General features: G+C 35.8%; 1 protein-coding gene across 1 annotated transcript; it reads right to left on the bottom strand.

Moving 5' to 3' along the window:
- Positions 1-610: 610 nt before the first annotated feature.
- On the bottom strand, positions 611-14,697 carry LOC132145287 (prolyl endopeptidase-like). The gene is made up of 15 exons (XM_059556178.1): positions 14,519-14,697; positions 14,073-14,147; positions 11,058-11,191; positions 10,741-10,871; positions 8,950-9,159; positions 8,626-8,747; positions 8,310-8,415; positions 7,549-7,740; positions 6,367-6,564; positions 6,099-6,202; positions 5,353-5,489; positions 5,135-5,229; positions 3,293-3,424; positions 1,692-1,848; positions 611-982 (listed from the first exon to the last, which is right to left on the bottom strand). The coding sequence occupies exons 1-15, from the start codon at positions 14,558-14,560 to the stop codon at positions 688-690; spliced, it is 2,130 nt and encodes a 709-aa protein (XP_059412161.1). The 5' UTR covers positions 14,561-14,697; the 3' UTR covers positions 611-687.
- Between the last annotated feature and the right edge of the window lie 10,334 nt (positions 14,698-25,031).

Here is a 25,031-nt window from a genome sequence, read left to right as displayed (position 1 = left end):
GAGGGACAAATCTGAACTGATCTCAGGTCAGCTCTGCTAATGACAGACTACAGCTTCAACTGTCTGTGGTATTTCCTGCAGTAATTACTGAGGTCATAGATAACTTCACTTTACTGAGCTATTTCTGCAATTACTTTTAATCGATAGGCATCAAGCTCATTTTAAGACAAAATTAAGTATCCTAATTGCTAAAAGTATCCTAAAAAATGATTAATTTGTGATTTCTGCCACAAATTGTCACTACAGTTGTGATTACAGCAGTTTTACAATAGTAAATGTTTAAACAATGCTTATCTGTCTTAAGGAGGCCGGCCAGTTACAGTCCTTGGCCTGTATGTGCAGTGGAGGGGTTGTTGTAGTCCTTTACTGCCCCTTAGTGTATATTTGAAGCATTGCACAACATCGAACAGCTGTATCAGAAAATCAATCAGTTATTTATTTTGATTGAAAAAACATGCTTTAATGATCATTGCTGTGCTAAAACAAAACTAAAAATCAAGTTGCTACAAAAAAAATCAGTTAAGTAGCTTCCATGTTTTATATCTCCATTTACTTACTCCCCAAATGCCCTTCTCTTCTCTCAGTCCATGCATAAAGACAGCCAAATATCTTTAAAAAATCACTAGTTTATTTGTGCTCTTTTCCTTAAATTGATAATTCTGTTTACTGCATCTCTCTCTTTCTCTCTCATTCCCTCCAGCTGAGGTTCAGTGTCTGAGCAATAAAGGAGAAGATGTGTGTGTCCTCCAGGATGGCTTTAGCGGTGGGTTTCCCGGCTCCATGTCCACTGCGTGTGTCCACTCTGACCAGCAACGGCTGGGTTTGCCCGGGGCTGCGGCCCACGCCATGCTGGAGAGTGGCCACGTACTTCAGAGTGTGCAGGGGAACCACACGGTCATCGTGATCAGCCGTCAGCAGTAGCATCGCAGGGTAAGGGGTCCCATCTCGAGGGGTCTGAGGAAGGTTATGGAGAGGAGAGTACCTGTGGAGGAAAAGGTAAATGTTTATGTTCTTGAAGTTTCACCAAGGCTGCATTTGTTTGATCAAATAAAAACACTAAAAACAGAAATAGTGAAATATTGTTACAATTCCAGAGCTGGTTTCTATTCGACTGCATTTTAAAATGTATTTTATTCCTGTGATGGCAAAGCTGTTTTTTCACCAGCCATTACTCAAGTCTTCAAAGACACATGATCCTTCAAAAATCATTCTAGTATGCCGATTTGGTGCTAAAGAACTATTTCTTATTATTATCAATGTTGATCTTATTGTGTTCTATATGGTATGTTGAGGATAGATTTAAAAGCTTAATATTTTAAATGTTGTCCTTTAAACTTTCATTCATCAAAGAAACCCAGACAAAAAAATATCACAGTTGCATAAAAGTATACTGCAAAAACAAACATTTTTCAACATTTATGATAATAATAACTATTAAGCACTAATAATAATTGAGTACCAAATCAGCATATTAGAATGATTTCTGAAGTATCGTGTGACACTGAAGACTAAAGAAATGGCTGAAAAAAATGTATTGTATTTTAAATTGTAATAATATTTCATAAAATAATATTTCTGCTGAAAATTAGATCAAATAAATGCAGCCTTGGTGAGCATAAGAGGCTTCTATTAAAAATAATAATAATGTTAATTATTGCAAACTTTGACCAGTAGAAAACAGGAATCCCTACTTGATGAGCCATTTGAACTGTTCGGGATCATCAGCACAGCCATAGTCAGTGGTCCAGGCGTGACCGATGGTGAATTTGTGGAACTTGAGCATGTCCATGACCCCAACCTCAGCTACTGCACAGCCGAACAGCTCGGGCCGTTGGTTTACACATGCCCCTGAAAAAACAAACACACAGATCACTCTTCTCCCATTGAATACAATGGCCATACACAGTCTACATTTACCAGACGCACTGACTCACACACCTGTACTTAAATGAGTGGGCCTAAAAATGCTTTGGATTACTCAGATAGAACAGCCCGATTTGAACACATCCCACCATTAAAGGCAACTGTGACTAAACACAGGGATACTAACCTAGCTGGCACATTCAGCATAAAGAAGCTTTTTTTTCAAATGCTTAGTAATTTATTCACCGCCAAAGTTTTCAAACCGGTGCACCGCCTACACACCTTTATCTTGTTCTGATTGTTACCTCACACCCACACATCCACACACTAGTAACCCACAACCAGGTGCAGATGGAGTCTACTGATTTTTTGGCTCAGAATTTCAGGGGGAAATGTATTATATTTAAGGGTAAGCTGAGCTGAATACAACTATGATATTCGTGAATGCCCTGAATGCCAAGGTGTTTAGTTTTTTGTTATAGAAAAAAATATTATTTTTAATCATATTATTATTATTATTAATTTGTTCATTTTCTTTCTATCTTTCTATGTTTTGCATACTTAAGGTGAAAATTGAGAAAATTTAATCATGTATCATTTTTCTATATTTTCTATATTTTTTTCTGAAAAAAAAAAATCTATCAAAAATTATATTTGGTGTTTGAATGATTTTTGGTTTGACTGTAAGAACATTCATACATATATACTGTACATAAAAAATATATGATTGTTCAAATTTCATAAATATTTCTTCCTCCATTTTAGGTATAGATATAGTATTCACAGTTGTACTTTAAAGCAGAAATAAAATCATCTTTGCTGAATGGACACAGCAGGCTGTAAATGTGTAGAACCTTTTGAATGACGTGTTCAGTTCTAAGAAAAATCTGTAAAAAATATTTAAACAAATTCCATGTGCCTCCCACAATCAACCGCACATGAATTCTGCACAATCCTGCATATACTCAATGACTACAGTGACTCAATCCTGTCTCTCCTATGAATAAGACAGATATTGAAACTGTATTTGCACTGGCAGCGGGCGAGTGCCGCCTGTCTAACGACTGCATCTCCTACTAAACGTTCTGTTTAATGAGAGTGACAAAGTCTTTGACTGAGGAGCGAGTGCTTCTTCGCCTCTCGCAGATGCTGGTGTGTGTGCGACTTATGTGAGAAAGCTCCATGTGTGAATGCCAATGTCATGTTTACTCAACAGATGAGCTAGCTGTGAGTAACGGCATACATTGTGCACATCATTAGAGCCACACAGCTGCACGTCCATAAGTTTCCATTACAGCACCACCCTAATTTTACCATGTGCGTAGGCGTATGTGTGCTAAGACTGTCGAGTCTTACTGGTTGTGTTCTTCATTAGCTGGAAGTGATCATGTCTGTCTGACTTCCTCAGACCGCTCGCCAAGAAACTCACCCACAAGCAGGCCGCCGTTGGAAGCTCCGTTGATGGCGATCTGGCTGGCTGTGGTGTATCCCTCCTGTATCAGGTACTCGGCAGCACACTGGAAGTCATCAAAGCAGTTCTGCTTGTTCCCAAGAGTGCCAGCTGAAATCAGAAATCTTCTTAAAAACTTACAGTTTGAAGCAACACATGGTAGAGGGAGTGAGGTAAACTGTGCCACTTGTACTGAAGTCAAGGGGGAAGAGGTATTGGGTCATTTGGTTTTTATTAAATTTATCCTATATACTACGTGTTTATGTGAGATACAGCCATAGAGAAATGACTCTATGTCACATATGAATGTAAGGGGTACACATGAGTCATTTGGCAATATGTAAAAAAAAAAAAAAAAAAGATATTGAATTATTCAAATAATATTTCATGTTGCAGAATTTTTTATATGTTGCCAAGTACAGTACTTGCATTACCTTTAAACTTAAAACAGAAAAGGTTTGCAATATTTGCATGTGGTTAAACTACTGTAACAATTGAGCTTTCCATTTTTAAGGGAGGGAAATGATGTAAGAAAAAAGTTTATTGGATCTTTGGACTAAAATGAAGTCACTATTATTTCCACATTTATTATAACCACATGTATCATGTATAAAAGCAGCATGTTTCTAAATATATACAAAATAACCACTCGCTAAAAGGTTTAGGTACTGTAACTGGTCACCATTTTTTCTGAAAGTTTTCAGAAAACAACAAAAACAACAGCAATTTTTTGTTGTTGCAATTCAGTTGTATGGTCCTGTGGCATGGTAAGTTATGATAATAATAATAATAATAATAATGATTTATTCATAACAACTGCAAGTACAATAATTATACAAGAACTAGAAAACATTATTATTATTATTATTATTATTATTAATACCAGTAACAACTGTGACTATAAAGAAGATTTTCATTTATAAAGCTCTAAATATCTTACTGACTGATGTTTAAGTGCATTTCCTGCAAATATGGAAAAAATGAAGGAGTTGCACAAAATGTGCAGTTTGTAGTGCAAAATACGATAGCAATTTAATTCCTGTTTACACCATGAGAAGATGATGACTGCATCAAAGCTCCAAAACAAAAGCCTAGTGAAGTTAACATAAAGATATGACAAAGATTTTTGGTCCACATTATCCTTAAGGTGTCTATTATTAATATATGAATTCACAATTACTGAGTGTTGTCACAGAATAAGTAAAAATATTGTTGGTCACAATTGTGACCGGTGGGATAACAGTGAATTTAGGTATACATATTAAATCCAATTGCAGTTGTTAGTGAAAGCTGCACTAAAATATTGCAATGACAAGATTTTGCACTAAATTAAAAAATTCAAATGATACAAATAAGTTACAATACTGGATTAAACAGGTTAACAGTATGCTGGTTTCACTTCTTTAATGCATAACATGACTGTCAGTTTGTTCAAATATTTGTGTTAGTTTAGTGTTAAAAACAGACGGGATGGATACTAAAGAGGGGTCATGAAACTAAATTAGCTAAATGAACTATTAGTCTTTTTGGTTCCAAACAATTAGTTTCTATCTCAGCCCTATAAAGAAACTTTGCTTTTGAAACATAATCCTGTGGGCAGTGATCGTCAGACTAGTGACTCAAACAGATACTTCACCGGCATTAACTTCACTTTTATGCAAAGTAGTCAGCGACCTTCTGTGAGTTTCGGACCAGGCCTTCTTTACCACTTTTCAAGTTGGAGTAGTGTTAAAAATGTTGACTAATTAGAGTTGCTCTGAATTCATTCTTCATTTATTTTTCAAAAGGAAACACATCTGAGCGTGAGTGAAGTGAGGATACCTTTGTGCCAAGTTTGGCCGTACTCTCCTCCTCCTCTGATGTTAGCTACAGCCAGGATCCCACCCAGGTGTCTAATAAAGAGCAGGTATGCAGTACTGCACATAGATAAATAATTGGTTAATAGTTATGGATATTCATATTTCACATACTCTCTTCCTTTTCCATCCAATTCCATATACCGATAATTAGTCAAACACAAACAGAGAGTTTATACTAACTTGTAATATGGCTGAATTGAGTTCTCAAATCCTCCATAACCATACAGAAATATTGGATGAGAGCCATCTCTTTCTATGCCACGTGCATGTACCAGGAACATTGGGATCTTTGTGCCATCTTTACTGGGGTAAAACACCTGTTATGAATGAAAAACACAACACTTAAGGTGTATTATTACAGTCAAAACTAATTTGGAATAATTGCCTTTTTTTAAATAATATTTGTCTTATTCTCACCGTGACGCCATACATTTAGTAAAAATTTCAGTAAAGACTTTAATATTGTGAAATTAATTCAATTTAAAAGAATTCTGTTTTCTATTTGAATATATCTTTAAAATGTCATTTAATTTTTAGCAGTCATTCCTATTCTTATTATCATCCATTTTGTAAACATCTAATATTTTTGTCATAAACACATTTTTTTATTAATAGAAAATTTCCACAAAAATATTAGATATAATATTAAATATTATATGAAGCAAGGTAAAACTGTTTTCAACGCTGACAATAATAATACAAATGTTTTCAAAGCACCACATCAGCATATTAAAATGATTTCTGAAGGATAATGTGACTCTGAAGACTGGAGTAATGAACTATAAGAGACTTCTTTTCAACAGCATTAAAAAAAAATTAATTATTCCATATTTATTTTTATCATTAGTGTACACATGTAGTTGTAATACTGAAACTTCCTGTGGCCTGTGATTCATTTGTTACTTCAAGACAGACTGTAGCCTGACCTGAGTTGTCTGGTAGTCACTCGGGTTGATGCCCTTTACTTCCACCTGCCTGAAGATCGTGGGCTCTGGGTCGGGTTGACTCAGGTCACAGTGGTAGATTATGCCTTAGATACGAAGAATAAAAACACAGTTCATGGTTTGGAAATCTATGTGATCTCCTTTTTACTGCCAAAGCAAATGCACATACTGGGGTGTCCTTTTACTTGAGGTTATGTAGTGTCTTTTGGCATAAATGTCACGCATGATTTGATGATTTAAGTGTGTTTACCTGGTGTAGTAAATGAAGTGAACTTGTAGAAGAAGTCAGGGTGCTTCTTCTTGCAGCTGAGGCCGACTACAGTGCCCACATCTAGCGGCAGGTCTCTGATCAGTTTCCCTGACAGCAGCTCGTACAGCTGTAAGATGTCTTTCACATCATGCACATAATTCACCAGCAGATGGCGCTGGTTCACACACTCCACGAAGCCTGCAGACAAGATATAAACACCATCAGGCTGCAGTTCTCGTTGTTTTTATTGGAAATGAGTTAATGATAGTGTGGGGGAAGAGGAAGTGTGTGTGTGTGTGTGTGTGTGTGTGTGTGTGTGTGTGTGTGTGTGTGTGTGTGTGTGTGTGTGTGTGTGTGTGTGTGTGTGTGTGTGTGTGTGTGTGTGTGTGTGTGTGTGTGTGTGTGTGTGTGTGTGTGGAGGCTTGTGATAGTTTCACCCACAGATGTTGACTACTGTGAATACCAAGAAAATATGAAACTCTGTTTCCAAAACGTTTAAACTGAAACATTCTACAGGGAAAATGGAGGGGTAACCAGGGCTAGTTGTCTCTGTAGCTATGAGACAAAGGTCCAGTTACACAAATGTGTGTGTTTCCTGGCAGTGGTTTCGTTTGGTAGTTTCAGCTATATATAAGGTAATTTTATGTGTTTTAACTGTAAAAACAGTTTTTCTGGAGTAATAAATGTTTTTGCATTTGTTTAAAGTGTGTGTCCAGTGTCTCAATCTAACATTTTGCCACACCTGCCAGCGGCTGGTGACTTGAGAAGACTGACTGGCCATAAATATTTTATACCAGCCATTATGTATGTGCATTATTTCATTAAAAAAAAAAAAAAACAGGCAGTACAATTTGGCGAAATACGTGTTTTCGCAATTGTCGTTGTTGTTATTATTTAATATAACAATAAATATTAAATATAATAATTATTTAGTAGCAGTATTATTTGATCAAATTATAAAATTAAACAAATCAGTAAAGTATTTCATCATAATAACAATTGTAATTATTATTTATTGTTGTTTTTATTATTTATGAGAACAGTACAATTGCAGTACTAATACTTATAGTTGTTGTTTTTTCCCCTTTGCTTTCAGACTTAAACCATAGAGTTGTTATATTTGGTGGAAAACCACAGAGAAACTTTTCTTTTGTTGACAAGAAGAGTATAATGTTCTCTTACCAAGAACGTCTTTCTCGTGTTGGGGGATGAGGGTTTTCCAGTGTGTCTGCTCTGGTTTCTGCAGGTCTATGGTGATGAGGCGGTAACGAGGAGCATCCAGATTGGTGCGTAATGTGAAGACGGTGCCTTCGTTGGTGATGTATGTGTACTGCGCTTCAAATGTGTCAACCAGCTTCACCCACGGCAGCAAACCTTGAATAACATTACTATGAAATGAATGCTTTTATTCAGCAAGTATGCATTGAATTGATCGAAAGTGACAGTTAAGACCTGCATTGTTACAAAACATTTCTATTTCAAATAAATTTACTTCTATTCGTCAAAAAAAAAAAATCTTAAAAAAAAAAGTGTAATGGCTTACACAACAATATTAGGCAGCACAACTGTTTTCATGATTGATAATAATAAGAAATATTTCTTCAGCACTGAATCAGTATATTAGAATTATTTCTGAAGGATCATGTGACAGAAGAAAGGAGTAATGATGCTGAAAACGCAGCTTTGATCACAAGAATAAATTACATTTTAAAATATATTTAAAAAGAAAATGTTTTTTTATCATTGCAATAATATTACACATTATTACTGCTTTTATTATTGGTAATATTACTGTGCAGCCTTGCTGAACAAGAAAGACTTATTTCAAAAACATCTTACAGACCCCCTCTTACATACATTTATAATATTTATAAGTCCTTCCGATGTGTTTTAATTAAGTTTTTTTTATTATTATTAATTTCATTGTAGTTTGCCACACATACCTGTGATGCCATTGGGCAGCTGCTGCAGGTCGCAGTACCACAGACGGTTGACTGGCTCACAACCCTCGGTGATGGACAGCACTGCATACCTGCCATCATCAGAGACCTGGACAGACGAGGAGAAAAGGAGAAACGGTGGAAGATTGTGTAAGAAAAATAGAACCACATACAAAAAAGGAGAACAATTAATTTTAGGCTAGGTAATTTTGTCAAATTCTTTACAAATGTTTCATCACATTGTGTGAATCATAAGAGTAAGTTGCATAAGGTTATCTTCCCATAAAGTGGGTTTTGTATAAATTTGGTGTTCTCTTACAGCAAGGCTACTGTGCCATTTTGGGTTGTAAGGAAATTCTGCCACAAGGATGTCTTCTGATTGGCTTGTTCCAATAACATGGTAGTAAAGCTTCTGGTTTAGGTTTGTTGTGGTCTCTGTGCCTAGAAAGGAAATAACACAAGTAAATCACTGAAAGTCAACAAGAATTATCATTCAGAACCTATTTTACAGGGCGGTTTGCCTATATCACACTGGAAGCAGACCGAATACAGACTTCTTAAGGCAATGACTGTATGGCTAAATAGCTTAAGTTATGTCAGCGAGGAAGGAAAGTAGTGTAATTTGCAGTTGATGTGCACATACCATCAGCTTTGCCGTCCTGTCGAGGGTAGCAGTTGTAGAAGATGCCTTTGGCATCATGGGTCCATGCCAAGCAGCTGAACTTCACCCTCTCCAGAACGTCTGGCAGTTTGGTGAGTTCATCAGCCTTCAGGAAGTGTACAGTCACCCAATCAGAGCCTGCGCTGCTCAGGCCATATGCAAAATACTCACATTCTTCTGACAGGCGACCCACTGTACATCAACAAGAAGCAAACAGACATGAAAATGTTCAACAAGCTGTGATGAAATCCAGATTTGCTAATTTAAGTGCAGAATTGTTAACTTCAATGGTGTGACTGAAGCTAATGCTCTCTCAATCGCAAATATCAACACAAAACAGAGAGCTGTTTGATAGAGGGTGTGTAAAAAAAACAGAAAAAGTCAGATAGAAAGAGAACAAAGTGATGAAAGACAAAACACAAGGAAGGACAAAGCTGTAAAATACAGTGATGTGAAGGATTCTTGGCAGATGTGCTGTCGGGTTAACAGTAATAAAGCCGCGGGTATTCGTCAGCTGTCAAAAGTTTATCAGCATTACATTTACAGGCAATAATTAAAGGAAAACCAATTGTCGCCTATGTGAATGTGCAGTTTCATAAAAGCGAGTCATATATCAATCTGCCTTTAGGCAGTGCGGATATACATAACTTAAAGAATTCCAGCTGTGTATTTTACTGAAGGACACACAGTCCCTCAGGGCTAAAGCTGATCTCCAAACCTGTTCAACAAAGACATCAAAAAACTATTATAACAGCCACTCCAGGAAAAGAATGAAAAGGGAAAGTAGTCTGGTTTCCAATTTATGCAAATAATCTTGTTTAAAAACATTTGCATAGAAAAGCCTACATAGCCAGAAAGCTACTGTTAAATTACACAATTAAATTAGAAAGTAGAAAAATGCATAACTCAAGAGATATACAGTCAGACTGTGATGTGTTTTTCTGCAGGTTTGTATGGTTTATGAGGGCACAAATGTGTGTAATGACATAGGTATTACAACAGGAGCATGGATTTTGAGGACACTACCTGTTGTTTTTTGTTTTGTTTGTTTTTTATCTAAAAATGTAAGTTTTTTTCTGTGATAGGTAGGTTTAGGGGTAGAGATAGGGTAAGGGGACAGAAAATACATTTTGTACAGTATAATATTTGCTTTGTACAGTATAAAAACCATTATGCCTATGGAGAGTCCCCGTAAACTGCATATACAAACATGTGTCTGTGTGTGTTTAATACATTTCTTTAAACTTCATTGCATCTCAAGAGCTCCAGAAATAGAAATCCCTAAAATCTTACCTCAGATATGTACCACTTTTATATATAACGCATACTGTATATAGTATTTTCAATATCATTTTAATTAGTATAATTTTATTGTATTCATGTGCAGCTTTTATGTACTCATTCACACTCATTATGTACTCATTATTATTTTTTATGTATAGAATCCATTCGTACAGTATATAATGTTTTAAAAGTCTTTCATCGATAATGTTCTAACATTCTTTAATTTTAAGTAGTTATAATTGTGTTGTTATTATGCACTTATTTATTATCATTAAGCCCCAAATTTATGTTTATATATTTTTTGTGGTCTGTCTATGGATATCTTGTCTCTTTTTAAACAGGAATGAAACGTGTCAGGACATGTAAAGAAAGGATAAAGGAGAAGAGGCCAGGAGAGAGTGAAAAGGAAAAACAAGGACGTTGGTGTACAGTAAAAACTTTACAGGTGGGTGTAAATATATTTTGAATCAACCAACCAATCAGACTCACTTTTGAGAGCCACAGTTCCGTCCTCTGAGAGAGTGTTTGGGTCAAAAAACACAGAAGCGGGACTGTTTAAAGAGTCCTGCACATAGAGCACATCCTGGTTCTGCAGACCCTCATTATGGAAATAGAAATACCTATAATAGAATATTGTTTAATTGTATTAATTTATTTAAGTATATGACGGTATATGCATTAAACAAGGTGACATGTTATGTATTTATTTATTTTGAATGTGAAAAATGCTTGCTAGTGTGAAACGTTTGTGTTCTGTGCGGTGGTCCTGTGCTGTGTTTGGTGCTGTCTGTTGGTCTGTTCTCTACCTCTTTCCTCTCTTGTAAGGACAGCTATATTTGGGGTAGTTGTAGAGCTCTGTGAGGCGCTGGTGAAACTGTTCTTTGACCGCACATTGCTCCAGGAATGGCATGGTCAACTTATTCTGCTCTTCAACAAACATCTGCAGGGCGAGAGACTGTTAAAATGGTCGTTGTCATGCACACAGAGAACTTGTTTATATGTAAATTTTTCTACACATTTCTTTGTTCCGGTAATGTGGGCCATGGGTGGAACCCAGGAAACAAAACGGGGTAAGCCTAAAAATACATCGTAAATGATAAGAAAGAGATAGACGCTTTAGAGCATGAAAGCTTGTAACTTTCTTGTCAGTCAGCCTGTTAGATGATGTCCGTGGGACATCAGAACCACAGTGAAAGGATTTTGCAAGGACTTTCATTGTCAGACAAACCCCATTATTTACTTAAATGTCAATTTGAGATAACAAAACATTTGCATGTTCATAGTTCTCTGATGTCAGTTAATGGTCACATGGCCAAAACATATATATCTTTTTTTTTTTCATTAAATATTGTTTTAGCAGGTGTTTTGATTTGTTTGATTATTTATTTAGGTTCATTAAAAAATTTTAAGATTTCATTATTTATTAGCTTTTCATTAACTAAAAAAAACCAACTCTACGAAAGACAACTGATAATCGTCAGTTCTAGTGATGCAGATGGTAAAACGTATGACGTATTTATTTTGACGCGATCGACTTGGGTTAGAATCTGCCTTTTGGCAAACTTTTTTTCTCCTGTTTCAAATCACATCAGAAACTCATTTATTTTAAATGAAAATGAACAATATAATCAAAAAGTTGAAAATAAAGTATCGGGTAGGGTTATGATAGTTGTAGGGAGGATTTTATTGTTCCAATAAGGTGGCATTCATTTGAATTAAAATTACAATTTATGCTCAATATTGTATACTGTTTAACAATGTACTACAACACTGAGGTGCAGATAATTGCCACTATTTGCAATAAGTAGTAAAATTTTAACATAATGTAAATAGAATCTATAGCTATTTGCAGTTAGTGTAAATAGCATCTATCACTAAGAAAATATGCTATTTACACTTAGTGCAAATAGCAGCTGCCAAAAGTGATACAGAATGTAGTTCTAGTATTAAATGGTTGTTAATCTAATTGGTCCTAACAGCATTGTTATTGCAACATTGTTTGAAGTGGACTTAGAATAGGAATAAATCCTTAACATTAATGTTGGTCTGAGATTGTGGACTATTTGAATGTGATTTGCATTTGTAACACAGAATTTGTAAATTGATTGTACTGTGTATTGAGAAAAATCTGATTGGGGATTAAATCTCATTTTATTAACAGCATTGAATAATTAAGTATACTATAAATTGGCTCTGTTGGAATATGGGAAATACATTTTGCTTACATTTAGCTGTCTTATTTGTCCTAATACAGTACAGTAGTACCAGTGTTGTTGGGCTCTATATTGACAACTGTTGGTCTGGATGCATGAAGGTAGTAAACAAACCTGGCTGTTTTTCTATGTATTATAATATACATCTACAATGGACATTCATAGATTCAGTTTTAATTATATTTTGGTAGATTATTGGTGGTTTATGCTGGAAATTGAATGAGTGACTGTGTCATTAGTAATCAGTTGCATGAGCTAGTCATGCGATGTCAACATGGCAGCACCCATGAATGTGCATGTACTGGAGAAAAAATGTGTGCACCTTTAAAGAGACAGAGTAACCATTTTGGACATCTTTAAATGAAGTTTTGTTGACCAAATGCCAACAGTGCAACAGTGATCAAGCAGCTTCATAAAGCGATGAAACCACTTTTGGAATGGTAATTGTTTCTCATGGAGACGTAAGGTCAATTTAATATTTACAGGGGCTAGTTGGTGATTTTATTGCTGTCTTACTACAGAATGTTGGTGTTTTCTCCCTCCATCCGTGTAAAATTCCAAGCGTTTTTATTTTCTTTTTTACATATACCAAGGTAATGTCGTGTGTTAATATAATTATCGCCTGAATCCACACCTCTGTGGCATTTACTAGAAGGGATTTTTTTAAAACAATGCAAAGCACCATATGGTAACTGTTGTGCATTTTTAATGTGAACATTTTTATTAATGAAATGCTGGAAATTGTTAACAAGAATGTTACATCACCTCTCCACTACAGTGAGCGTGAGCTGTTAAGACGAAGAAAACAGTCAAAACAAAATAATGTAAACTTTTGAAATGGGCCATTATTTTGGTATGCAATAATTAAAAATATATATTAATTATATACAGGGCTTCCACAGCTAATTATTTTACTAGCCAAACAAGTAGCCAGGTCAAATGGTTCCCTTATGTAAATTTCACATTAGTTTGCTAATTTCCACATTTGTAAAATGCCATCCGTCGTTTTGAAACCATTTAAACTATATCATGTCAGTTTTCTTGGTTTTAAATGCGATATTTAAGTAATCAAATAATACAGTACAATTCAGTAATACTGTAAATAGGATATAGTTTACTTTTATTAAATTAAATATGAATTTATAAATTTCCCAAGCAATAAAAGATATTGTTTATAGCTGACAATCATGTGACTGACCACATGAGTAGTGTCAAAGTTTATTTTTACAGACGTCTCCATGTGAAACAATTACCATCCTAATAGGGCTTGAGTCTTATTTCATGTACATAATATCTGTCACCATCCTGTTTCATCAGAAAAAATGCCTGAAGTTATCTTTTATGGTAAGGTTAAGGAGTAATCATTTTAGTCAAAGCGTAACGGAAGCCTTTGAGAGGTTGCCTGGTGAGAAGTGCACAATTTACAATATTCTGAGGGTGAGCCACGTTTAAATCATCTCTGGTTGTTTCCCAATACCAGCCCTCCCTCTTTTTCCCCATCATTTTCTGTAACTCCTCTGCCATCCTATCCCTGTACTAATGAAAACCCCATCAATGCTTAAAAAAAAGTCCATTGTGATAGAAAAGGGGGTCACATGTGTGGGTCACCTTAGACTCCTCACTGTCAGGGTCCTCCAGCCAGTGGTAAGGATCTGAGATCTTTACTCCATGATAATCATCCACCTTTGTAACAAAACACCAAAGTTAGGAGCAGCAGGCATGTCTGCACAGGGAGAAAATAGAAACAAAACACATTCGGTTTCCAGGCAGTTGCGTATCTGTTAAACCAGGCCTCGAGGCAAACCCACGCTACATGGAAACCATAATGTAATCAGCTGCTGTACCATATGCAACTTCTGACACATAACCACTAGATATCAACACAGACACCCCTAAACACCTCCAATCTCATGAAACATGGCAGAAGTCTTCCAGTAAGTCTTTTTAGTCTGCGCTATTTGTTTGTGCATTCCATGTGTCTTAAAGAAACAGGAAGTGCAAGCAAATGAATGAAAGACTAGATGTGCAAAACCCCAAGTAAAAGTACCACTGACCTTACTGTCGTCCCTCCGTACTTCAGGGTATGTGAAAGCCATGCTGGGTGTGTTTTGTTGTTGTTTTTTTTGTATTTCTGTGTATATTTTTGTGTGTTTGTCCGTATGTTTCACGCCCGGGTGAGTCAGCTCTGAAAAGTGAAAGTGAAATCAAACACGGCTCTCTGTTTCTCTCTCTCTCTCTCTCTCTCTCTCTCTCTCTCTCTCTCTCTCTCTCTCACTCTCTCTCCTGACTACAGAACAAGGCAGCTTTTCAGGCAGGAAATGATTTGGCACTGGATTGGTCAACCCAAAGCTGATTGGTTAGAATCCCACACAGTTCACTACAGTTTGTGCTCTGCTGTGATGTCTTGATATGTTTTAGTAGGATTTTTTTTTTCTCAGTGTTCTTGAAGGCATCTTCATTACTAATTAAAAACGTTCTTTCATAAAGAAATTAGTAATATAAAAAGGTAAGACTAAATAAAATGTTGTACTGTACATGTCATGGCAGTCATATCAGTAGTCTTTTATCTAACATAAAGTGGGTCAATTTATGGAGGCAGCAGATATTTGACTATTTTGAGGTTAACAGTATTGGCCAAAACCATGCTCACTTTGCCAAATTGTGTACGTTCCAATGTGTACAGAGATCATTAGCAATGAGTAATGCACATTTTGAATTTTTAAATATTTCTGAGTGAATTTTGAGCAAATGTTTCCAGAATTTATTTGTCAAATATATTTAATTTTATTGCGTATTTAGTTCTTTTATTTTACTAAATTTTGAATAAACATTGTGCTAAATAATGATCAAATTTAATTTAAGCAAATAAGTTTTCCCAAGAAAGTGTTGAAATATTTTGATTAAATTTTGTATGAATTAGGTTTTCACATAATTTGTTTATTATAATGTATAAAATGCTGTCTCAAAATAACTATGATATTGTATTATTATTTATATACTCTCAGGGCTGTCCCAAACTGGCATAGGGCCTAGTTGCATCACCTTATGGATGGCCCTGTATTGACTTATATTATTTATTTCTATAAGTAACATTTATTTATATATTTTCATTTTCATTTTCATTTCAGTTTTTTTTTTTTTTTTTTTTTAGTTAGTTTAGTTTTTAGTTATGCCATACAACTGTGGTTCTTAATCTAAGAACCATTTTTGGTTCTCAAAAGAGCTTTTCAGTGAACAATTATTCACAGTACCATTATTTTCTTAGTATGAAGAACATTAGAACATTTTAATAACCTGAGAAACCTTTTGTCACTAAAAAGAAACTTTTGTGCATTTGAACCACAGATTCCCATAAAGAACCTTTATTTTTTAAGAGTGAACAGTATCAGTGCTGGATCACAATACTAAGAACTTTATTATTATAAGACCACTATTATTGGAGATTTTAGTTTGTGGAATAAATTCATCATGGCTGACTGCCAATGGTGCATTTTCGGAATGGCGTGCAACATAAACAAAACATTACTGTGATTTAGTGATCTTTATGCTTTGTATAGTGGTCTTATTGACTGAATAAAAACAAAAGGGTATTTTAAGTCGGGAAATAAGCATAGAAATGTTGGTCTCCGGCTTTGTAACTTTAATGTCACCAGGGATTGTGAAGATGATCTACTACTTTTAATTGTACAAAAGCAATCATTTGTACATCATTACCTTACCATTTTGACGTGCACAAAAACCTCACACCCAGCCTATTCTGTGCATTTGTTCATAGAGCTTTGTTGACACGCATTTGAGTTCCCGGCAGTAATACAGGTTTAGCTCAGTCAAAACAGGCATATGCTGACAGACAGCATGTCTCGTCATAAAATAGAGTGTGGAAAGCGCAAGGCATGAAAGAAAGAGAGAAAATGTTTTGTCCGGCACTTAATTACAAGGCAAGTTATGTTTGTCAGCAGGTGTGTAAAAGGTATCCTACACTTTGTGCGTGTTTATGTGGACTTAAGTCGCACTTTACGTGCCTGTGGTGCGATAGCTGTCACTGTTCTCCATTTATATCCCTCTATGACAAGACCTTTAATGACACACACAAACCCTCAAATAATCACATCCCCCGAGGTGGTTCCGGTATGCTTCTCATAAGCTTGTTTTGACATTTCCTATAATGAAAATTACATTCTGCTTTAGCCATCAAATAAATATCATACTTAGATTGTTTTAGCAGTTGGATTTTAATTAGTGTATCTTTAAGAAAGTAAAATCTATAAAGATGTAACAACATGAATGCAGAAAAGATGGAAAATTCCAAGTTTAGTGCAAATTAACGTTAAATAAGTTTATTTTCTTTAAAAAAGCAAAAATCTGGGTAACAGTGATGCACTTTGGAAGTGAATGGAGTCCATATGTCAGTTTTTCTGTGAGAAGGATTTATCAGAAAGACGAATGTACTGCCTTTACGAAAAAGTAGTATACTTCAAGTTTATTTTACTAAGTATACTTAAGTAAAGTTCAAGTATATTTTTAAGTATACTTTATGTAGCATGTATACAAATATCAGTGTTCTAGTAGTATACTTGTAAGTGTACTGTTTCAATACTCCTTGGGACTAAATTGGCCCACTTTCTAGTATATGAAAGTATTTCCCTATTTAGGTATTGATTTGTATATATTTTGTTATATGAATATTTGAACATACAAAACATCCAAAGAAAAAATAGGGTATCTGCTTGTAAACAAAAACATTTTATTCTAGCTTCATGCATTCTTTTTTTAAACACTTTAATGTTTCTCATAAAAAAGTAAGAAATTGAATTTTGAACAAAAATCTACAAAATAAAAAAGACTATGAATTGGAATCAGAATGATAATCAAAACATAGATGGAGTCAATCAACACCCCAAAGCTTGACTGTAATTATTAGTAATTATTCTTCATTGGTCGACAATTTATTCCATAATGTTACAGTTTTAATGCTGTTTCATGTCCGAAAATCTTGTTACGTGTGTTAGTATCTGGTGTTTCTTTTTTCTTCTTCACTTGTGTTTTTTTGGAAATTCTGTGCAGAAGATGTGTACTAGCGCCCTCTACCGTATAATAATGAAAACAGATTCTAGGAGTGTAGCTCAAATGTATTTAGACTTTTTTTAAGTACAAGTCAAGTATAGTTAAATGTAATTTTAATTATATTTATGAGTAGTACGTAAAGCCCATTTCTGAGAAGTAAATTAAAAGTAAACTAAAAGCATTTTTTTACAAGAAGTATACCAATAGCACACTTGAATAAACTTCTTTTTCGTAAGGGTATTCCTTTAATCCCTTCAAAATATATGCCTCATTCACTTCCATTATAAGCGCCTCACCGTCACCGTTTTTAAAAGAAAACAATAAAAAAATTTGTAGTAATCAACATTATACCACAGCTTCTGTTGGTTGAGCAAATTATTCCTTTAAGGGTTTAAACTGTCTTGACTTCTTGGTTACCTATTGCAAAACAGCAAAAGGCAAACAATAAGACAAGCTGTAACCAATCTTCTGGCCTAAAATCATATGGCAGCCTAGGGTCAAAGTGTCAGAGACGAAGAAATGAACACGCTCTGCTTGCAAAGGAATATGATTCAAGGGGGAATCCCATAGTACCTATATAGCTGCTCTGATGGGAAGCTCGATTCTGAGACGAGTGGGTGAAGCAGGATTGATTTTGTCACTTCATTATGGGAAGGTTCTGAAGGCACCAGACAGGGAGTGAGATTTGAAACATGAACATGTATCACGAACTCTGTTGCTTTCCAAACATCTCTGGAGTTGAAAACAATCCTGGAGAGTCCCAAACTGAGTAACCTACGGTAGATCAATGGTTTGCGTGTCAACCTGTGCTCGCTCTTAAATTGCTTGTCTGGAACTCATCAACAGCTGAAAAGAGGAATTGCACAATATACTCAAACTTCTCATACACAGACAAGATCTTAATATCCATGTGTGACCACTTCCTTATGTTAATATTAGATGAGATATAGATGAGAATTCTGAAATAGACTATTTGGGAATTATTTATGGGAAAAGGGCAAGATTGGGACAGACACAAGAAGATCATAAGCATAACTGTAGAATGTCAAGTAACTTGCTTCATTGATACAGAATTTATTTACTCTATAGTCACAGATTAATGTTAGATTTATTGTGTATAATTGTGGCTATATTACAGTGGCTTTGAATGTGGCTGGGGCTGGATTATGGACTGGACTATCAGGGCCAAAGCAAGGCCAAGGAGGGCCCTCGGGACATTCGGTACAACCTAATTACAGCTACAGATGCTTTTGTTGAGTTCTTAGTATCAGTGTCTGTTACAATTTTTAGTTAAAGTTTACCAAAAAAAATCTTATTGAAATGCATTTCTTATTTTTGTAGTATATTTCAGATCCTAGAAAAAATGGCAACACTCACTCTACTAACATTAACTTGACTTTTTTTATTTTTAACAATGATGTTTTGAAAAAATTCAAGGCCTTCATTAGACATTAATTGTTTCTCAGCCAAAAAGAGTATTTTAAGAGAGCATGTACAATAGGCAACAGGTGTGTTCCTCTAATGGAGGGAGTGGCTTTCTAATGAGAAGGGGGAAAAACAACCCATGTCAATAAAACATTCTATTTATTGATTAATACTTTTTGGAAACAATGTGTCTAGAAATAAAAATCAAAAGCCAGTAAAGCCCGTGTCTTTAAAGTTGCAATAACAGAAGTAGTGACAGATCGTTTCTTCCATCATGTGACACACATCGGAGTGAAATGGATTATCAAAAAGAAGAAAAAAATGAAGGTGAAGGCTTGCTTTTGTCTATTGGTTTATGATTGAATGGAGGCACGTCTGAATGTTGATTGAAAGAAGGGGGCGGGACTAATGTATATTAAATAAGTGGGGAAGTCATCTGTCAGCAAGTTTTAGGTTTTAATTAAAAACAACATTCAATTTTTTTATTTTTTTTATTCACAACAAGATCAGGTCTATGCATTTAGAAAGTGGGGTACATTTCCCTTTGTAGTCAAATTTAAGTATATTTCTCAATATTGAAATGTAACATTCCTAATATTAAAGGTGAGCAATTTAATAAAATAGCACTTTGTTTGAGTTAAAGCGTTAGTTCACCCAAAAATTAAAATTATGTCATTAATAACTAACCCTCATGTCGTTCCAAACCAGTAAGACCTCCATTTATCTTCGGAACACAGTTTAAGATATTTTAGATTTAGTCCGAGAGCTCTCAGTCCCTCCATTGAAGCTGTGTGAACGGTATACTGTCCATGTCCAGAAAGGTAATAAAAACATCTTCAAAGTAGTCCATGTGACATCAGAGTGTCAGTTAGAATTTTTTGAAACATCGAAAATACATTTTGGTCCAAAAATAGCAAAAACTACGACTTTATCCACCATTGTCTTCTCTTCCGTGTCTGTTGTGAGTGAGTTCAAAACAAAGCAGTTTTGTGATATCTGGTTCGTGAACGAATCATTCGATGTAACCGGATCTTTTTGAACCAGTTCACCAAATCGTACTGAATCATTTTAAACGATTCACGTCTCCAATACGCATTAATCCACAAATGACTTAAGCTGTTAACTTTTTAATGTGGCTGACACTCCCTCTAATTCAGTAATTAATTTACTCAAACAGTACGCTGACTGAACTGCTGTGAAGAGAGAACTGAAGCTGAACACCGAGCCGAGCCAGATAATGAACAATAGACTGACTCGTTCACGAGTCAAGAACCAGTTGCATCGGTTTTCGGATCACCAGTAGTTCTTTTGGACAGTTCGATTCAATAAACTGGTTGAAGAAAACGGTTCACTGATTCTTTTGCGCTAGACGTAATGGCATCATTGGCGATGATTGCCCTTCATTCAAGCCTTCGGTTTACCCATGCTCATAACATTAGCACAGAATCAGTTCAGACGCTCTGTGTGTCGGTCTGCTTCACGCTGAATCACACATGCGCAGTATCAGCTCTTCGGTTCTCGAATCGGACGCGTCTGACAGAAACGGTTCTTGACTCGAGAACGAGTCCGTCTTTTGTTCGTTATCTGGCTCGGTGTTCATCTTCAGTTCTCTCTTCACAGCAGTTCAGTCAGTGTACTGTTTGAGTACATGAATTTCTCCGGGATATTGGTTTGTTTGAACTCAGAGGGAGTGTCAGCCACATTAAAAAAGTTAACAGCTTAAGTAATTTGTGGATTAATGCATATTGGAGACGCGAACCGTTTAAAACGATTCAGTTCAATTTGGTGAATTGCTTCAAAAAGATCCGGTTACATTGAATGATTCGTTCGCGAACCAAATATCACAAACTGCTATGTTTTGAACTCTCTCAAACAACAGACACGGAAGAGAAGACAATGCTGAATAAAGTCGTAGTTTTTGCTATTTCTGGACCAAAATGTATTTTTGATGCTTCAAAATATTCTAACTGACCCTCTGATGTTACATGGACTACTATAAATGGAGGTCTTACTGGTTTGGAACGACATGAGGGTGAGTTATTAATGACATAATTTTAATTTTTGGGTGAACCAACTAGTGTTGTCAAAAGACCCGTTACTTCGGTACCAAGTCGGTACTAAAAATTTTTAAATGTGACGGTACCAGGTTTCTTTAAGTACCGGTAGTACCGAGGTCCTGTTCAAACCCGGTTCAGCGCCATGATTTCCGCAAAGCAGAAAACGCGGACGGAATCTCAAAATCCAGTCATGAAAATGAAACTTACATTTTAATATGGACAGTCATGGAATTTGTCAAAGTTAGCATAAATTAATCAAATCAAATCTCCATATGGACCAGTATCTGTAAATGTTAAGCCGCAAAAGTTGTTTGAAATATGAATCCGTGTTCTGCGCGTCTCTGTGTGAATTAATGAATGGCAGAGACGTGCGGGTTTGTTTACTACATAGACTGAAGCTCATGATGCTTGCATTAATTTCAGCATCTGAGCTTCAGAGTTCTCTCTCCATCAAGCGATCTGAACTTTTCAGTTCATCTCAATGGACGCACAGCGCACCTGTATTTGATGCTCTGTAAACTCTTTGTGAAGGCGCACGACTCACCATCGCTTTACTGATAGCGCTGTTTCTCACACATGCAAAGAGAGAGAGAGCGAGAGTCTTACCACACTGAATCGACACGCTATATGTAAACTATTCTTTGTTGTCTTCTCCTGTCAAAATAATGGAGTTCATTTAGAATTATTCATATTCATTTTCGAACAAGCAGAAGACATACCGGTTTCTCCGGAAGTGGGCGGAGCTAATGCGCAAATGTCAATTTCATTGGCTGGTATTGCATTGTTTAGTATTGACAGTAATATTTTGCATACATTTCCTAGTATGTGTCAGTATGGACAGTTTCTCTCATCTGATGTTGCTGCAAGGCAAAACAATTCTGTGGTTTCCCCTTTATGGCCCTTCATTCTTTCTGGGCAGCCCAGGAAGTAATGTGTCACCCAAAACAGCATTCCTCACTAACAGACATACATCTGGTCATGATACGCTTAGGTTTACAGACACATAAAAACATTTCCGAAAAAAAAAAGCACTTGTCAATAGTGACTTGATAGCCGATAAGAAGCACAGCTCACACAGGTGTCACTTGCACAAGATGAATAAGCTGCAAAATCTTTGTGGGGAAATCTTTCGCCTTCATGCAAAATTCCTGGATTCCTACTGGAATAATTGCATTTCACTCGCAAAATTCACTGAACAATGGTAAATGTGATGACATTGTAAAACAGCATCCTAACCACTGAGAAAGCTGATAACACTCTACGACTATATAAATATAATAATATGTAATACACTTAAGTGTACCTACTGATTAATTCTTTATATCCAACATATCTCTCGTCTGCAATCTTGGATTTATTTTTGCACTGAGCTCTTTACAATGCATTTTGGGATTTTCTTCTCCACAACGATACATGCATTGCTGCCTTAAAACCTGGTCAAACTAGCTAATTTGAAGCACTTGCCTCAGGAAGCCTGTCTGTTGTCTTATAATGTTGCTTTTACCTTTAACCTTACAGGAAGTGAAGTCATCTATCACTTTAAGAAACAGTGGAAAGCATGTCACGCATTCTGATAATGACTCAGACCAGTCATCTGTTCAATAAAAGTTCACCACTCCCACATAATAATAAATCACTCTGTCAATCCGCACACCAACAGTCAACAACTCAGCACTTTCAGTATGTTTAGGCTATTAGTCAGGAAAAATATCGTGTAAGATAACAAAAATCATTGAATTAAGTTCTTTGTCTGGCGCTCTAAACTGTGTTCTCACACGTTCTGATAGCCTTGCTATCATTGTAGCTAAAAGAGTGGGTGAGTGTGTTTCAGTGTGAAATCTGTTTAAGGCTTTATAAAGTAAACGACCAAAACATGCAGACGAAACCTATATGGCAAACAAGGAGTGCACAGCGCAATGTTTGTTGTTGTTGTTGAACGTTGCAACCGCTAAGATGGGCTGATTCATTGAGTCAGAGGAAAGAAGAAAAATCGTTTTTGAGTTTCAGACATTTAATCCGCCTAATCTCAGTGACTGGGAAAGGAGTCCGATAGGAGACGGCATATTGGAAAGAGGGAAAAGCATCTTAACTCGAATGGTTTCTCATCTGTAAATTGAGAGCTGTTAGGGCACATGAAGAAGAGAGAGTAAAGGAGTGGCCTCATTGGCCAAGTTATTTAATTCAATTTCAACTTTAGTTTCTATAAAACGTGGTTTGAGGATCTCATTCATGAAATGTAGTATGACAGAAGCATTTCTTCGTCGTGGCCTAATGGTTAGAGAGTCGGACTCCCAATCGAAAGGTTGTGAGTTCGAGTCCCGGGCCAGCAGGAATTGTGGGTGGGGGGAGTGCATGTATAGTTCTCTCTCCACCTTCAATACCACGACCTAGGTGCCCTTGAGCAAGGCATCGAACCCCCAACTGCTCCCCGGGCGCCGCAGCATAAATGGCTGCCCACTGCTCCGGGTGTGTGCTCACAGTGTGTGTGTGTGTTCACTGCTCTGTGTGTGTGCATTTCGGATGGGTTAAATGCAGAGCACAAATTCTGAGTATGGGTCACCATACTTGGCTGAATGTCACTTTCACTTCACTTTCATTTTAAGAAATTGGTTAATTTATTTTAAAGCTCAGAGGTAGTAAGAGGTAACCAAAACTAATGTTCTTACTGAATATTGTTCATGGGGAGGTTTGAAATTGTATTGATATATATATATATATATATATATATATATATATATATATATATATATACTGTATATACTCTGTTCTCACTCATTCTGACAGCCTTGCTATCGTTGTAGCTAAAAGAATGGGTGAGTGTGTTTCAGTGTGAAGTATGTTTAAGGCTTTATAAAATAAACCACCACAACATGCAGATGAAACCTATACGGCAAACATGCACAAGGAGTGGATATATATACATTTAATTTAATAATTTTATTTGATTTTTTTTTTTCAATAAATAATTGTTCATTAATTTTAATATTTATATATGTTATTTAATTTGTTGCTTATTTTATCTTCATCTTACACTGAACAAGATTATAAATGCAACATTTTTGTTTTTGCCCCCATTTTTCATGAGCTGAACTCAAAGATCTAAGACTTTTTCTATGTACTATCTACTACAAAAGGCCTGTTTCTCTCAAATATTGTCCACAAATCTGTCTAAATCTGTGTTAGTGAGCACTTCTCCTTTGCCGAGTTAATCCATCCACCTCACAGGTGTGGCATATCAAGATGCTGATTATTTTTTTTTATATTTCTACATTTCATTTTATTAATATCTTATGTATTTATAAATATGTATCTAAATATATGCATTTGTATCAGTATTTTTTTTAAATACACATGCATTTACATCTTTAGATATTTATATTTTGGGCAATTTGGTCTTTAAATGATGATAATCAAAGCAGAAAGAAAGAAATCAAAGTTTTTTTTTATTTTGCTGTTTGTGTCTAGACAGGTGAGAGGATGACTAGAAAGTGGACTAGGCTAGCAGATGGACTATTATGAAAGACTTCAGACAGACACATCTCCCATAATGTCATGCACATACAGTAGACTAATGAGCTAAAGAGACCGGTATCCTGGCAATCTTAGGCTGTGTAAGCCAATCAGCTTATAGATAGAATGGGACTGTCCAAGAGTGCGGGTTGATGGTGAGAGGGTTTAAAAGACCATAAGTGATGGAGAGAACAGTGGGGAAAATGTATATAAACATATATATGATCTTCACCTATAGAAAACTGGTGTTCTTTTAAAGACACACTTCTTTTTTAAGGTCTTATCAAATCAAAGCTTGACTCTTTTCAGCATTTCCAATCTGTTTACATCCATATGTTATCTACATGAGTACATGTTCAGTTACACACTGATGATCACATGAGCAGATGGCACATGCAATAATGCTGCTCTATAATCCTTGGAACTTGACGATCAATGTAGTTATTTCCACTTAATCATCTTACATTCATCCTCCCCATCTTTCTTTCAGTGCTTCAGTAATTGCAATGCC

The sequence above is a fragment of the Carassius carassius genome, chromosome 8 (assembly GCF_963082965.1).
Source record: "Carassius carassius chromosome 8, fCarCar2.1, whole genome shotgun sequence".
In the NCBI taxonomy this organism is placed as follows: Eukaryota; Metazoa; Chordata; class Actinopteri; order Cypriniformes; family Cyprinidae; genus Carassius; species Carassius carassius.
This window is presented reverse-complemented; position numbering and strand designations above follow the sequence as displayed.

Bases quoted from the DNA above. Each gene is read 5' to 3' on its own strand.
- LOC132145287 (XM_059556178.1), bottom strand. From the start codon at position 14,560: ATGGCTTTCACATACCCTGAAGTACGGAGGGACGACAGTAAG. The intron at 8,748-8,949 runs GTATGTGCACAT...TTTCCTTTCTAG, and splicing joins ACAGGACGGCAAAGCTGATG to GCACAGAGACCACAACAAAC. The intron at 3,425-5,134 runs GTATCCTCACTT...TTCTGATTTCAG, and splicing joins CGGCCAAACTTGGCACAAAG to CTGGCACTCTTGGGAACAAG.